This window comes from Chelonoidis abingdonii, chromosome 7, assembly GCF_003597395.2.
Source record: "Chelonoidis abingdonii isolate Lonesome George chromosome 7, CheloAbing_2.0, whole genome shotgun sequence".
Lineage (NCBI taxonomy): Eukaryota > Metazoa > Chordata > Testudines > Testudinidae > Chelonoidis > Chelonoidis abingdonii.
Genome location: NC_133775.1, coordinates 19519551 through 19535257, shown reverse-complemented (window position 1 = coordinate 19535257; position 15707 = coordinate 19519551). Strand labels below are relative to the sequence as shown.

General features: G+C 47.4%; 1 protein-coding gene across 1 annotated transcript in view; it reads right to left on the bottom strand.

Moving 5' to 3' along the window:
- Positions 1 to 861: 861 nt before the first annotated feature.
- LEPROT (leptin receptor overlapping transcript) overlaps positions 862 to 15707 on the bottom strand; it is a 17241-nt gene continuing 2395 nt past the window's right edge. The window contains exons 2-4 of the mRNA XM_075067671.1: positions 13848 to 13923; positions 12745 to 12931; positions 862 to 5200 (exon numbers count right to left, since the gene is read on the bottom strand). Of these exons, the coding sequence (XP_074923772.1) occupies positions 5084 to 5200; positions 12745 to 12931; positions 13848 to 13923 (380 nt within the window). The 3' untranslated portion in view covers positions 862 to 5083. The remainder of the gene's footprint in view (positions 5201 to 12744; positions 12932 to 13847; positions 13924 to 15707) is intronic.

The following is a 15707-nucleotide window of genomic DNA, read 5'->3' as shown; positions in this document are numbered from 1 at the left end:
CATTTAATGGGAAACAGAGGTTCTCTCAGTATTAGCATATACCCAGGGACATTGCTTACTCACTAGTGAATTAAATAATGAACTAGGTATATGCTTTGAGAGTCCCATAAAGTGTGGTGACAATTAGTCTAGGAGTACAAAGTGGCCTATAAAAAAATAAATTAGGCCTCTGAACACCCTGGCTCCATATTGTTACCATTTTATGGATGAAGAAACCATGGCAGAGGAAAGTTACGTCAATGCTCAAAACTGCATAAAGCAAGCTAGTTACACAGCTGTTGAGAGCAGGGTTAGTGGATACAGTGACAAAAACACAAGCGCTCAGTCAACATTCTTGCTACCACTCATGCAGCTGTTCCTGTGCTAGAGCAATAGGAGAAGAATGTGGGGGAAAACTTCTACAAAGCACTCAATGTATATTAGTGATAAGCGCTAAAGGAAAGACTAATTTCCAGAAGGGCCTACCTCCACCACATTTTCACCAAGTTTAATAAGCATGCTAGAACGTGTTTTAAACTCCAGTGCAGTGGAACAGTGTTCTTAAGATAGTTTTGGTGGCAAGTGCCAACAGAATGCAAGCATGGCAGAACACTGTTCCAAACGCGTATTCTAATCTAGGCAGGAACCTTTACTAGATGATGGTGACTGTTCCTATCTGAATTAGAATACGGTCTTTGAAACTTGTTTCACCATGCTTTGATCCCATCAGCACTGATCATCTCGGCAGCTCATTATCGTTCCTCTAGAACGTTAATTATGCTTTTATTTCTTAGTCTCTCTCTTCATTAGGTGGAATAAAAAGGCAGAGAATTTTAAAAAAAAATTCAAAGCACAACCAACAAAAGACAGACACAGGACAACTTGAGTGTCATCTACATTTAGGCAGTTTTATTAGACAACTTGAAAAAAGTTGAGAATGCTTTAATTTACAAATGTATTAATGATTTCAGTAACCTGGCAATTATGGAAAAGACATATTTGACAAACGTTACAAAAGTTGTACTGTATTTTGAAATACAGAAAAGGCTATTAGTCAACGGTAAAGATATATATTATGTGATGATCGTTTTTCAATCCAATTAGTGTTTTTATGTCCATGCCTTCTCAAACCTACAATAAATCTTGAGGCTAAGGCACTTTGGATATATGTTCACTAGTTTATAAGAAAAAACATTATAAGGAGACTGCAATAAATGGATGCTCTTATGTCTAGTAGTGGCTGTCAGTGCACCAGACTCTTGTGAATAGACCCAGCTCTTGACAAATACACTGAAGGCTAGTTCTTCCTTTTTCTGATAATTTAACTAAAGATTAATTCAAGCAAATTTAGATTTAAGGAGGCCAGAAGAGAATTCTGAGATTTAAACTCTTTTCTGTCTTTAATCATTATTTCAACTGCTTTTAAAAAAGGAAAAACTATGATGATAATTGCATGGAAACTGACAGTGAGAATTAGCGTATGTAGCAATTTTTTAGAAAATTTTTTTTTACTGTCTCCACCCAACAGCTATCTACTGATTTGTAATGAACCCACCCCGATGGCATCTAGGTGCAACACAAAAAGTCTTCAAAGTATTAGAGAAGCCTCAGTAGGACCTTGTTTTCTGTTCCTCCCATTCTTTTTAAAAGATTGTTTCTGATGCTGATTAAGAAGGGGATATTGACAGTTAATGTCTTGCTACTGCCCATACAACAAACCCCTCTTTTTGAGAAAAGAAAAAAATCACCACCAGCTTAAAGAAAACTCAGGAGCGGTAACTTGAAATGTGTTTAGTGCATCCTTTTCATTTCTGTGTATCAAGTCCAAAGAGTGACATGTGAAATATTCATTTAGACCATGAGGGACCAATCATTTACTCACATTAGTTCCATTAAATTTAACGGGACAACCCACAAGCTTAGTTATCTGCAGAATCCGACACCATTTGTACTTTATATTATCCTTTTCTTCTTTTTCACTCAACTAAATGGTGGAGTGAAAAATTACTTTCACTGTGATACAAAAAATTACTTCTTCAAAATCCAGGCAAAATAGATAAACCAAAAGTGAATTTTCCTCAAACCGCTCAACTCGTAATTTGAGCACGTAATTTCCCTGAGTAATAGTTTACAATTATAACATTCTACACTAAAATTAGCATGGTGCGACAAATTGTACCCATAAGGATAGTGGCCCTGATTGTGAAAGTCATGAACAAAAACACAAGAATGTTTGCTGATGTTTGACATCGTACTCTTCTATTAAATATCCAACAGTGAAGCCTCACAATGATCATTTTAAAGAGACCAGAAAAACTAACAAGAAAAATTGTGTTTTAGATCCTTCAATCTGAAAATGCAGCAAATAGCAAATCTTCAGTGCTGTGAAAACTTACATCACATCAATATAGCGCAGTCTCAACTTGGAAGATAAAATAACTGTTTTGTGTCTAAACAAATTTAAAACTATACCTATGTGAAATATATGATAAGCAACATATTCTATCAGCAAAGTGAAATTTGAGTACGTTGCATTATTTGTGTTTCAAAAATATTTTCAGTTTACATTTTTCTCTACTGATAAGAAGGATAAACCAAAGTCCACAGTCTCAGAGTACTGACATAACAGTAATTACTTTTCAAGCCTTTATATGTGTGGAAATCCACAGGATATCAATTATGAAAAGTTACTTTGAACATCAAATGCTTGTGCAGATATTTTTCTAGGTTAGGGGAGATAGCATCACATCAGTTCTCTTCATGGCTGTTACATATTTATTCATGGTATTTTATTCTCCACATCATCACAGGCTGGAAACATTCAGTTATGAATGAATACGCTGAAAATATGCAAGCATGAAAATTGTTCCTTCTTGAATTGCTATTCCACAAAACTAGTGGTTAAAATATCAACCCAATCTAAATATTCAGTTTCTTCTAATTGCAAATGTCATAATTTGATGCATCCATTTTTCTATGACAAAATAAATTAGAGTTACTGGTTCCTTGCTCCTTTTCAGGTATACTGAAATGTATTACATATGCCTCTAAAGTTAAGGTCGTGCCAGAATAAACCTCTACAAAATTAAATGCTTCCTTCACAATCCGAAGGATTCACTCTCTCATAGTAGTAAAATGTGCTAATATAATAATAGTGTGATTATATGAATGTTTATTAGAATAATGACATTAAAAATATATTGTACTGTTTGAATATTACCATTTTTTCTTACAAGAGTTGAAAGTAAGGGTTTGAGTAAAAGTATTTTTAAAAAACTGACAAGAACTGAGGCAATACTGAGTCCTGAAGTATCTGCTGTATTAAAGATTTCTAACGATAACATTTCACTTCTTTATGATTCAGGCATTTGACTCACAACACAACAGAGCTGTTCCATGCATTCTGATTATAAACTTTGATAGCAGTTTGAAATATTTCTTTAGAGGGGAAACTATATATACCGTATATACTCGATCACAAGCCAGTTCGTTTATAAGCCAACCCCCGCCAACCCCCACCCCCAAGATGGATAAGTAAAAATGGAAAATTTAACTCATTCATAAGCCGACTCTATAATTCAGGGGTCAGCAAGATAAGCTGCAGAGATGGTTTGTTTACCTCAAGCATCTGCAGGCACAGAGGTAAACCTAAGTAAACAAAATGTCCCGGTGTGCCAGCTGCTTACCCTGATGGGCCGGGACAGCAACTGGTGGGAAAAAATTTTGCGGGGGAGAAGCTGGAGGTCAGGGGAGTAACCCCTGTGACCACCCTCCACATGACCCCACCCCTAGCCCAGGACCCCCACACTCTCCTCTCCCCATCCCATCCCATCTTATCTGGGGAGGGCCAGGGGAGGATGTGTCTGGCCTGGCTGGAGCTGCTCCGGCAGGCTGGACAGTGCAGCTGCAGCCCGCTCCGGTGGGCCAGACCAGACGGCATGGCCACAGCATGTTCCAGAGGGCTGGGCTGGGCGGCACAGCCACAGATTGCTCTTGGGGGCAGGGCCAAGTGGCCTGGCTGCAGCCTGCCAGTCCGAAAGCTGCAGCTGCTTTGGAGGTTGGGGAGAGAGCACATCAGCCTCCGCCTCTTCCCTTCTGGCTCTGCTGGCTATGCTGCCTCTCCTTGCTCCCTCTGTTGGGGGGAGGGGCTGTGTCCCACTCTCCTTCTCTGTACCCGTTCATAAGCCGACACCCATCTCTGGTGCTTCTCTTTTTTACTAAAAAAAAATTTGGCTTATGAACGAGTATATACGGTAAGAAGTAATGTCAGTTTATAACATGGTAAGACATTAAAATGGAGTTATTATCCAATTACCCCCAACATACACCCACAGTTACAACTAGAGTGGGATGAAAACAGAATATTTTCCTTTTTGATTTGTTGAATGCTGACTATGAGTGTAGGGGAGGGTGTTTGTTGAATCTACTTTCCCTTTACCTGTAGTATTGAGATCCAAGACCAGATGTGGTCCTGGTAGTGCACCATGGGCCATTAATACAAAGGTGAGCCTGAGAATGCAGAACATCCAATACTTCTCACTCTCCCTTTATCGTGGATTGGAAAAGAGATACTTGGTAGCAGCTATTATGGGTATTCAATGGGGGTTTGTTTTGTTTTTTTAAACTGAGAGAACTACTGAAAATTACAATTATTTGAAAACAAAGGTAAATGTTTGTTCCATCCTAGCCACAAAACAGAAATTAATCAAGTTAGCAAAACCAGGAGACTAAACTGTACAGTCAGTATATAGGCCCATTTTGATTATGCTGTAAAAATGTCAGCTATGTTACTGACTCCCAACATACATACCAATGGTGTTATATCAGAATTAAAAACTAAAAGTCAATAAAATAGTGCACATTGTGTAAACAAAGATTTAAGGACAGATTTAGCTATTGTGATTTCAGCTTATTCTGTACCTATTTAAAAAGCTGTCAGAAGGCTCTTTCCCCTTAATTTGGCTGACATACAAGTGTAAAAATGCATATGATGTTCGGATAGCATAAGGCTACATGTGCAGGCACAAATATTCCAACACACACACATACATATATACAGTATATAAACATGTAAGCTGCATATCACCAACATCATAGTGAAGTCCTACCACTGCTCCCAGCTAAAGTCATCTCCTCTACCAAATACAAGAAAAAAGCCTAAAATGGTAAGAAAAATGACTGCATTGCCAGCTAGCACAAGACCACAGGCTCCCCACTTGATCTGAAATACAAGATGAAAAGAAAAAAAATCCTTAGTTGGTTTACATGATGTGTACAGATCTGTGTTACTTTCATGCATTAGATAAGCTAAATGAAATATTACACACGGATGCTAAAAGCATAGGGGAAAAGACCAACATACAATTAATTCAGTTCAAGCAATTAACAACCACTGAAGTAATGAGTATTATACTTATAAATTCTCCCTTCATTAGACAGCCTTCTTCAATACACTATCTTTCAGAAAATACGGTTACTCACCTTTGTAACTGTTGTTCTTCGAGATGTGTTGCTCATATCCATTCCAGTAGGTGTACGCGCCGCACGTGCACGTTCGTCGGAGAACTTTTACCCTAGCAACTCCAGTGGGCCGACAGGTCGCCCCCTAGAGTGGCGCCGCCATGGCGAGTGATATATACCCCTGCCGGCCCGCCCGCTCCTCAGTTCCTTCTTGCTAGGCGGTGGGGTCGGAGTGAGAGGTCAACAGTGCGCAAACACAGCAGAGGCAGCGAAGGCCGCATCATCCCCTGGACTGCTGGACCAGGGGCATAATGGAGTAGCTAGAAAAGGTGTGCACGGAGGACCAGGTCGCTGCCTGCAGATCTCCTGGATAGGTACTCGTGCGAGGAACGCCGTCGATGAAGCCTGGGCTCTGGTAGAGTGCGCCGTTACTTCCTCTGCCCGGAGGGAGATGGCCAGGTCGTAACAGGTCCGTATACAGGAAGTCACCCATGAGGAAATCCTCTGAGAGGAGACTGGTAACCCTCTAACTCGCTCTGGCGACGGCAACAAAGAGCTGGGTGGACTTACGGAATGGTTTGGTTCGCTCTATATAAAAGGCGAGCGCTCTGCGCACGTCTATAGGAGTGTAACTGTTGCTCCTTGCGAGACAAGTGCGGTTTTGGGAAAGAAGACAGGCAGGAATATGTCCTGGTTGACATGAAAGGCCGAGACGACCTTGGGAAGAAAAATGCGGGGTGCGGCCTCAGTTGCACCTTGTCCGATGGAACACCGTATACGGGGGATCTCACGACGAGGGCGCGCAGCTCTGATACGCGCCGAGCGGGAAGTGATCGCCACAGGAATGCCGTCTTCCAGGACAAGTAAAGGAGAGGGAACACGTAGCCAGCGGCTCAAACGGGGGAGACATGAGATGGGACACAACAGGTTGAGATCCCAGGAGGGGGCTGGGGGTGGACCTGGGGGTAAAGGCGCTCCAGCCCTTGAGGAATCTAGACACCATTGGGTGCGAGAAGACCGAGCGGTCGTCGTCACTCCTGGGTGGAAGGTGGAGATGGCCGCTAAGTGAACGCGGAGAGAGGACAGTGCCAGGCCTTGTTCCCTTGAGCGAACCAAAGGTAATCTAAAACCACTGGGATGGAAACATCGGTGGGATGGAAGCGCTTCCCCGCGCACCAGCACGTAAACGTTTCCATTTGGCTACGTATGTCGCCCTTGTAGATGGTTTTCCTACTTCCAGAAGTACCTGCCTCACTGGGGAAGAGCAATGTAACTCGGACCGGGTTAGCCACTCAGGAGCCACGCTGAGAGGTGCAGCGACTGGAGGTCCGGGTGACAGAGCCGGCGGCCGTGGTCCTGCGTGATCAGGTCCAGGTGAAGAGGCAGGGGAACAGGGTCGACTACCGACAGGTCCAGCAAGCAGAGAGTACCAATGCTGACGGGCCCATGCCGGAGCGATCAGAATCAAGCGGGCCCTGTCCCTGCGCGCCTTCAGAAGGACCTTGTGGACTAACGGAACGGGGGGAACGCATAGAAGAGGTGCGTTGCCCAGGGAATTAGAAAGGCGTCTGCTATTGAGCCCGGCTCGCGCCCTGGAAAGAGCAGAAACATCGGGCACTTCCTGTTCCTGCGTGTTGCAAAGAGGTCCATGTGGGGATGCCCCCACCGCGGAAGAGAGCAAGGGCGACGTCCGGGCGAAGGGACCATTCGTGGGAGCTGAAGGACCGGCTGAGATGGTCCGCCAGGGTATTTCGAGCCCGGGCAAGTAGGAAGCGATCAGGTGAACCGAGTGGGCTATGCCAAAAGTCCCACAGTAATCATTGCTTCCTGACAAAGAAGAGGAGATTTCGTTCCGCCTTGCTTGTTCACGTAGTTACTGCCGTTGTGTTGTCGATAAAGACTGAAACACAGTGGCCCTGGATCTGACGATGGAACGCCGAGACAAGCCAGCGGACCGCTCTCAACTCCCGGATGTTGATATGGAGGCGAGCTCGGAGGAGACCAGCGACCCTGGGTCCGAGGGTCCCCTAGGTGAGCCCCCCATCCCAAGTCTGATGCGTCGTCGTCAGGGACAGCGAGGGCTGGGGCTGATGAAATGGAAGCCCGCACATACGATGACGGACTGATCTAGCCACCATTGGAGAGAGGAGGACGACTTTGGGAATCGTGACCACCGTGTCCAACGGGCGCCTGGCCGGACGGAGCTGAGGGATGAGCCAGGATTGCAGGGCCGGAGGCGGAGGTCGGGCGGTGCGCTGTGACGAAAGTGCAGGCTGCCATGTGCCCAACAGCGTCAGGCAAGTGCGCAGGAGGTCAGAGGTGCTGACTGTAGCCTGCGGATGATGGCTGACAGCGTATGGAACCGTGTGGAGGAAGGACCCCGCCCTGGCTATAGTAGAGTCCAGAAACGGCTCCAATAAACTCTATCCTCTGAGTAGGGATAGAGTGGACTTCTCCGCATTGAGCAACAGCCCGAGATGGAGAAAAGGCGGCTGACCACTTGGACGTGCTCCCGACTCGATCCTGTGAAGGAACAGGTACCCGGATAAGCCAGTCGTCGAGGTAGCGCTGGGGAACACGATGTACCGACTGCGACGGAGAAAGGCGACGACTACGGCCATGCACTTTTGGTGAACACTCTCGGGGTGTGGAGAGTCCGAACGGAAGGACCGTGAATGATAGTGCCAGCCGCCGACAATGAAGCGGAGGAAACTTCGATGGGGCGGAAAGATGGATATATGGAAATAGGCGTCCTGCATGTCGAGGGCGGCGTACCAGTCTTCCGGGATCCAGGGAAGGAATAATGGTCCCCAAGGAAACCATGCGGAACTTCAACTTGAGTAGGTATCTGTTGAGTTCGCCGCGGAGGTCGAGGATGGGTCGGAGACCTCCCTTGGCTTTGGGATCATAAAGTAACAGGAGTAGAACCCCTGCCCGTCTCGTCCTCCGGCACCTCCTCTACGGCCCCCTTGTCGAGGAGCGTTGCAACCTCTTGGAGGAGGATTTGCTCGTGAGAGGGGTCCCTGAAGAGGGACGAGGAAGGGGGGCGGGAGGGCGGGAACGAAGCAAACTGCAGGTATCCAAGCCGCAGCGTGCGGAGGACCCAACTGGTCAAGCGTAGTAAGCTGGCGCCTTATCTAATCTGTACGCTGAGCACCATCGCCGGGAGGAAGAACGAGAGACGGTTGAAAAGGGAGGAGATGGATCCACGGAAGAACTGGTACAGCGCCCCCAGGGCGCACCTTCAAAAGGACGGCTTTCGGACCGGAGGACGGCTTGGAGGGAACCTTGAGTTTGGCCCCTTGGTTGCCAGATTGTCTGCGCCTGCCACTTCTGTTGCGTCTCCTGGCAAAGTCTTGCCTTTGCCTGGGTTGCGGGAAGGGCCTGCGCTGTTGTTGCGGCCTGGAACGGTCGACGCTGTGTTACTGGCGTGTGCATCCCGAGGGCACGCATAATGACCCGTTGTCCTTGAGACTGTGTAGGCGAGGGTCTGTCTTGTCAGAAAACAGGCCCTGGCCCTCAAACGGAAGGTCCTGTATTGTGTTCTGGAGTTCCGGAGGGAGACCAGAGACCTGTAGCCAGGAGATGCGGCGCATAGTGACTCCGGAGGCGAGAGTCCTGGCGGCTGAGTCTGCTGCGTCCAAAGACGCCTGCAGTGCGAAGTGCGCGCGACCCTTCTGCTTCGTCCAGTAGGGCGAACTGAACTCTTGTCGAGCATCTTGTGGGAGAAGCTCCCTAAATTTATCAGCCGCCTCCCAGGTATTATATGAGTAGCGGCTGAGCAGGGCTTGTTGGTCGAAACCCGCAGCTGTAACGCTCCTGCGGAGTAGACCTTACGGCCGAGCAGGTCCATACGTCGCGCCTCCCTAGACTTTGGGGCCGAGCTTCTTGCCCATGCCGTTCCTCTCGTTCACAGATTGAACGACGAGGGAACATGGGGCTGGATGGACGTATAGATACTCATATCCCTTCGGGGAACCATATACTTGCGCTCCACACCCCGAGCAGCGGGGCGGAAGCCGGTGACTCCAGAATGGTGGTGGCGTTGGCTTGATGGTCTTTTTATGAAGGGTAGGGCGACACCGAGTGGGCGCATCTTGCCGAGAGCTATCGTGACGACTGGATCGCACTCGGAGACCTCCTCAGCTGTTGGATGCTCATCGTTTTGTGCAACACGCCTGAGGAGATGCCTGGTGTGCCTGAGGTCTAGGCGGAAGGGGGAGGGGACCAAGGTTGTTGTCCCGCCATCCGGCTTCATTCCGCGCGAGGAATGACGAGGAGAGACTTGGAGAAGTGGAGGTCAGGTGGCGGCTCAGGAATGGACAGCTGTCTCTGGCGATCGTGCGGGGGTTCAGTCTCGGGCGGGTGGAGGATGCGCGGTTCCTTGGCAGGGGCGAGGTGGGGGCGTTGAAACAGTATCCTCCAGAGCCTCGCTCTGAGCCAGACGTGGATGTTTGTGTAATTGCTGAGCGTCCCTGTGCTTTGCTGATAGGCCAGGGTTGCCAGAAGCCCCTGCTGCGCGACCATGATTCCTGGTGAGCCCTCAAGGAAAGGGGCGGCGGCCCTGTCAACGTCCAGGTAGACACTGTCGCGCCCGTGAAAGACTGAACGCTGTGAGAGGGCCAGCGGGGGGCGAACGCGAGTAGTGCGAGTCCAGCGCCCTTGAAATGTGCGACGGCCTCCCTCGGTGCCGGGGCGCGGTGCCGTAGCTGTAAGTCGGTGCCGGGATCTGGACTGTGGACTGTGCCACTCGCGGTGCCGGGAGGGTCGACCTGGGACTGGACCTTCGGTGCCCGTATTGCTCCTGCAAAGTCGCGTGCGGTAGCCGGTGGCTGGAGCCGAGTGGTTGCCGGGAGTTATCGGGACCGACGTGAAACGATCGCCGCCGCGAGTAACAGCCGTGCGCCGGGAAAGCGGTGACCGGGACTGAGCGAGCGCGGCTCGACCAGACTCCTCTGGATCGGATCGGTGCCGTGACCGGGATCGGTGCTGGACCGGGAATCCGGCGGACGGTGTCGCATCGGGGTCGGTTTGCCCTTGGAAAGTACAAATCGCACCGGCGGGTGCCGGGGGTTGGGAGCCGCCCAGGCTCCGTAAGGCTAATAAGGTCCTTGCCGACGAGAAGTGTCTCGGGCGGACGGGACTAGGAGCTCTACCCCCAAGATCTTGGCGGGGAGCCTAAGAGGGACGACTTGACGGATCCGCGGGCCCGAGTCAACGAAGCCCCTGGCACGGCCAGCGCGGCCGGCGGTCGGCATCGGTGCTCCTTCCGGGCTGCTTGCCGGGTAGAGGAACGAGGGCCTCTCCAGGGAGCCGGTGCCGAGAAGGTGGTGCCGCGTAAGGTACTCCCGGCGGTGCGCCGCGTGCCGGTAAGGGAGTACCCGCCGGCCTCGTGCCGGGAGCGACGGGCGCGCGCGTCGTGAGTGGGGCTTCCATAAGGCCGCGAGGGACGTGGTGCGCGGGGCTGCAAGTGCCCGCTGCTCCATATCAGGAGCGCCCGCTAGACCCTTTAGGTCCGCGCTCACCGCTTCTCGGAATAGTGCCTGCTTGGGCAGACCCAATGGTAAGGCTGTTTGCAGATGCAGAGACAAAACTTCATCCTCTCTCTCTCGCCCTTTCTATCTCTTACTTCCTCCCCGGAGACCGTGTGATTCCCCCGTGCCCCTCCCATTAAAAGCGCAAGACAGCCCGGGGACACCACACGAGCGGATTTACCTCCACTCACGAGTGCAGCACAGCATAACAAAAACAACGGCTTTTTTCTTTTAACAACAAGCAAACACAGGCACGGTGCTTGTTGAATCACCCGCCCGAACCAACCACGCGCCCGACACTACACGACGCCACCCCAAACCACGAGATAACAAATAGGTTCGTCGAGGGCCCCAGGAGGCGGCGCGGCTTGCATTAGAAGCAGGAAAAGAGGCTAAGCCCCACCACCCCCCCACGCCGCTTAACATAACTAACATAAGACCCTAAACAAAACTATAACTAAAAACTACACTATATTCATAATCCTAGTACATACACACACTCATACACCACAACCCACTAGCTCAACGGACAGACACCAAGACACACTAGGGACATTGAGGTTCACTATGGCGCTCCTCAACACAGCTTCCAACGGACAACCGGCGTAAGAAGGAACTGAGGCGCGGACGCGGGCCCGGCAGGGTATATATCACCCGCCAATTGCGTGGCGCCACTCCTAGGGGGCGACCTGCCGGCCCACTGGAGTTGCTAGGGTAAAAGTTCTCCGACGAACGTGCATGCGCGACGCGTACACCTACTGGAATGGATATGAGCAAGCACTCGAAGAAGAACTAAACAATTATCTTAAAGCAGAATCCTCTTGGCAAAAAGAACAAATAATATAGGATACAGAAAATTCTTTCAAGCTCAATGCTTTCTCCTAGTTTCTATGCATTACAGATTGGAAGATATTCCATAAAATCAAGGCAAGGAATAACAATGAACAATAATTTGCAAAAATAAATAGCAATAGCTTTTTGTAGCCAAACAATCCCATGCTCCAGCCTTAAAAATATTTTGCTCTTAGGAGATGTTGCTAGGGATTAGAGTACCCTCTTGTGGGCAATTATGGTTTTGCCTATTGTCAAAAACCTACAATTGATAAAACAATTTGTTTCTATATAGTGTCCTTCATACAGAGCATTACAAAATACATTAGAATGAAGTGTGCAAAAGCCTAAGTAAAAGAGGAAGTCTGTAAAGCGATATTAAGAAAAAAAGTATTTCAGTAGTTTAGCAGCAGGGAGGAAAGAGTTCCACATACATGGCAAAGAACCAGTGTCAGACTGAATCCATCCCAGAGGAGCAGCTCAGGGATGGGGCAGAGAGGAATGGAGTTAGTGGATGGACAAAAGGTGGGGTAGAGCAAGTCTGTGGAATGTTTTGAAAACCCGGAAGGTAGTTTTTGGACATATGGTCCTATTTCTTTAAGCAAGAATTCCATTTTATTTCACATAATTTTGGATGCCCTAAACTGCTGTGAACAGAATTTTTAGAAGACCAAAATAAGAGAGCTGTAATACCCAAGACAGAAAAGGAACAGGCATAGATACAGATTTCAGAAGAGCTACTATCAAGAATTCTGGAAATGGGAGCAGGCAGACTAGTTAATGATCAGAAGGGATGAAAATGAAAGTTTGTGAACAGAAATGACTCGAAGATTTGAGCTGAGAAGAGCAACAATACAAGCGAGGCAAGGACATAAAAACTGTCAACAAATGTGCAACAGTAGTAAGTTTCTTATAATAAGAAAGAGTCAGCAGAACGTACCGCTTCAACACGTGCAAGGATTATAGGCAATCCAAAGGCAGAAACAACAATTCCAGTTGTGAAGAAATATGCCAATTCCCTGCAGGCACTGCTAGCTGCATCAGTGTCATCGCTCACTCTTTTTGCAATGAAGTGAGGAATGGGACAAAGGACGTAAAATATCAAGACAAACAGGGGCCAGTACACGCTGTGAGAGAAAAAGCCCCAAAAAGAAAACAAAGTTACTTTTCACACTGAAATCAAATCAGACAGACAACTTTATAGATTTCAAAGGGATTTTCACATGCACAAAATTAAGTATGTGTCTTTGTAAAATCAGGACCAATCTTTGAACTAAATAACCTATTTTTCAGCCTTTATTGATCAGAAAACAATTGATATGTAAGCATGTTTAATGTTTTTGCCCTTCAGTCACTATTGGAAAAATGTATATCTAATAGTTAATCTTAAAACTCAGTGAATTTTACAGTTATTTTTAAGATACTTTTTTAAAAAATAAACCATTTGGTTGTTGTTTAGAATTAGTAAAATTTAAATATCATTTGTATTTTTTTTATATCAGATAAATTCACCTCTACTCCATTAATTCGGTATTACTATTTTAATAAAATCAGTAAAATATAGATTAAAATCAAATCAATACTAGAGAAATCTACTGCAAAAATACTTCTACAAAGTTAAAACTACTGACTCATTAAACAATACTATAGTTCTACCCAACCGAGATTCAGTATACAATGATTTTAGTCCAGTTTTTACAGGAGTTAAACATCAATGAAAATAGTGTATTTACAATAACTAGAGCCCCATTACCAAGTGTTGGTTCTGGACCTTACAGTGGTGTTCTAGGATAGTAGGATTAATATGAATAATCGTAAATGCAAAGCTAAATGGGTTACAAAGCCATCCAATCAGAGTCCACAATTCTTAGTTAACAACTATTGAACTTATCTTTTAGCTAGAAAAACAGTGGCTGAATGTGCATACTCCAAATTATATGGGACCGACATACAATTAGATTGCATGTGTGTACGGACATGGGCAATTCAAGAACAAAATTAGAACAAAGTCAATTTTTATTTTTGAACTGAATTATTTCTTACCCATAATATTCTAGGGCACATCCCAACATAAGAAACGTTAGACCAATGGCTCCACTGAAGGATAAACCAACAAGGGCTGTACAAGAGCAAAGAAATGGATTGTTATGCTGAAAACTCAAAACAAAACAATAATTATTATAACTTTAAAAGGAAGTCATCCTGACATTGTCACAGCAAAATTTTCTCCAAGAGTCAGTAAAAATTGCCCTTGACTTGAATCAGCAGCTGCAATGCAAAGTGATTCATTATTTCAATTCATTGTGTGATTTGGTTACTAATGATCATTGTAGCAGACAGGTACAATGATCATTCGTTTGATTTTTATTCTTCACCTTTTCTGCTCTTGATACCATATTCTTCCTTGAATGACAATAGCAACAACTTATCAATGCTTCAAAATAGAAGTTAGAGGATTTTTACTCTTTTTAAAGTTTCATTAAAATCTAATAATAGCATTTTTATATATTGTGAAATCAAGACACACCATAACACAAATAAGGCTTTTATTCGACTTTAAACTGTTCCCTACAGTGTTTGCAATCCACACTGTAGCACCCTAAGAGTGCATGGAAAGCAAAAAATGAAACCAGCAAGTCTCTCTCATTACCCCCAAGCCTAAACAAGGCCAAAGTATCATCGGATCCTGATCTTTGAGGATATGGCCTTTTGTAACATCACCTCAAGCCTTTCAAAACTATTCACAGCTTTTACAGATGTCAGCCACTTCAGGGAATACCTGCTGAAGGATGGAAGACCCAGGGAGCTACTCCGGGGGCAAAATGAGAAACACCATGCAGAGAACTGAGGGGGACCAGATTTGGGGACAGGGAGGATGGGGAAGAATCAGAGGTGTGCAAGGGGGCCGCAAGGGAGAACTGGGGGTGTCCAGACTCAGAGGCGAGGAGGGACAGTGGGGAGAAATGAGGGGGGGGTGTCCAGGACAGAAGGAACGGGAGAATCGGGGATGTCAGGGAGACTCAGGGGATAAAGGGGAGAGTGAGGTGAGGAGGAACTGGGGGAGGGCGACCCAGTGAGGGAGAAGCAATGAGGCTCGGGGAGGAGGGAACGGGAACTCTGTGATGTCGTGGCTCCAAAGGAGAAATCGGAGTGTCCAGGCTCCGGGTGGGGGGAATCAAGAGTGACAAGGCTCAGGAGGGTATCATGACTGGGCAGGGAGGGAATCGAGGGGTGATGAACCTCATAGTAAGTAAACGGGCTGGGCAATCAGGGTGTCCAGGCTCAGGAAGGTATTGTAGCTAGAGGGGAGGGGACAATCAGGAGGTGATGAGGCTCAGAAGGGGGAATCGGAGGGTCCAGGCTCACAGGGCGAGGGGAGAATCAGGGTGTTCAAGGTAGGGTTGCCACCTTTGGTTGGATGAATTCCTGGACACTCCAGGACAATCCTGGAGGCTTGGCAACCCTAGTCCAGGCTCGGGAGGGTACCGTGGCTGCGGGGGTAAAGGGAGAGTAATGGGGTTAGGATGCTGGAGGGGGAATCTGAGTGTCCAGGTTTGGAGTGGCTCAAAGAGGAGGAATCAGTGGGGGGGAGGTGTGACGAGGCTTGGAGATGAGGGGATCGGGCTGTCCAGACTCAGGAGAGTAGGATGTTTGGGAATCGGGGGGGTGATGAGGCTCAGGGGGAGGAGATCGTGAGTGATGAAACTTGGGAGGGTATCGTGGGCGGGAATCGGGGGTGACGAGGTTCAGAGAAGAAGAATCAGGGGGTGACGAGGCTCGGGACAGTATCTTGGCTGGGGTGGGCAATCAGGGGTTGATGAGGCTCACAGAAGGGAAGTCAAGAGGGTGAGGATGCTCGGAGGGGGAGTCGGGGGGGTGACGAGGCTTAGGAGAGTATCATGG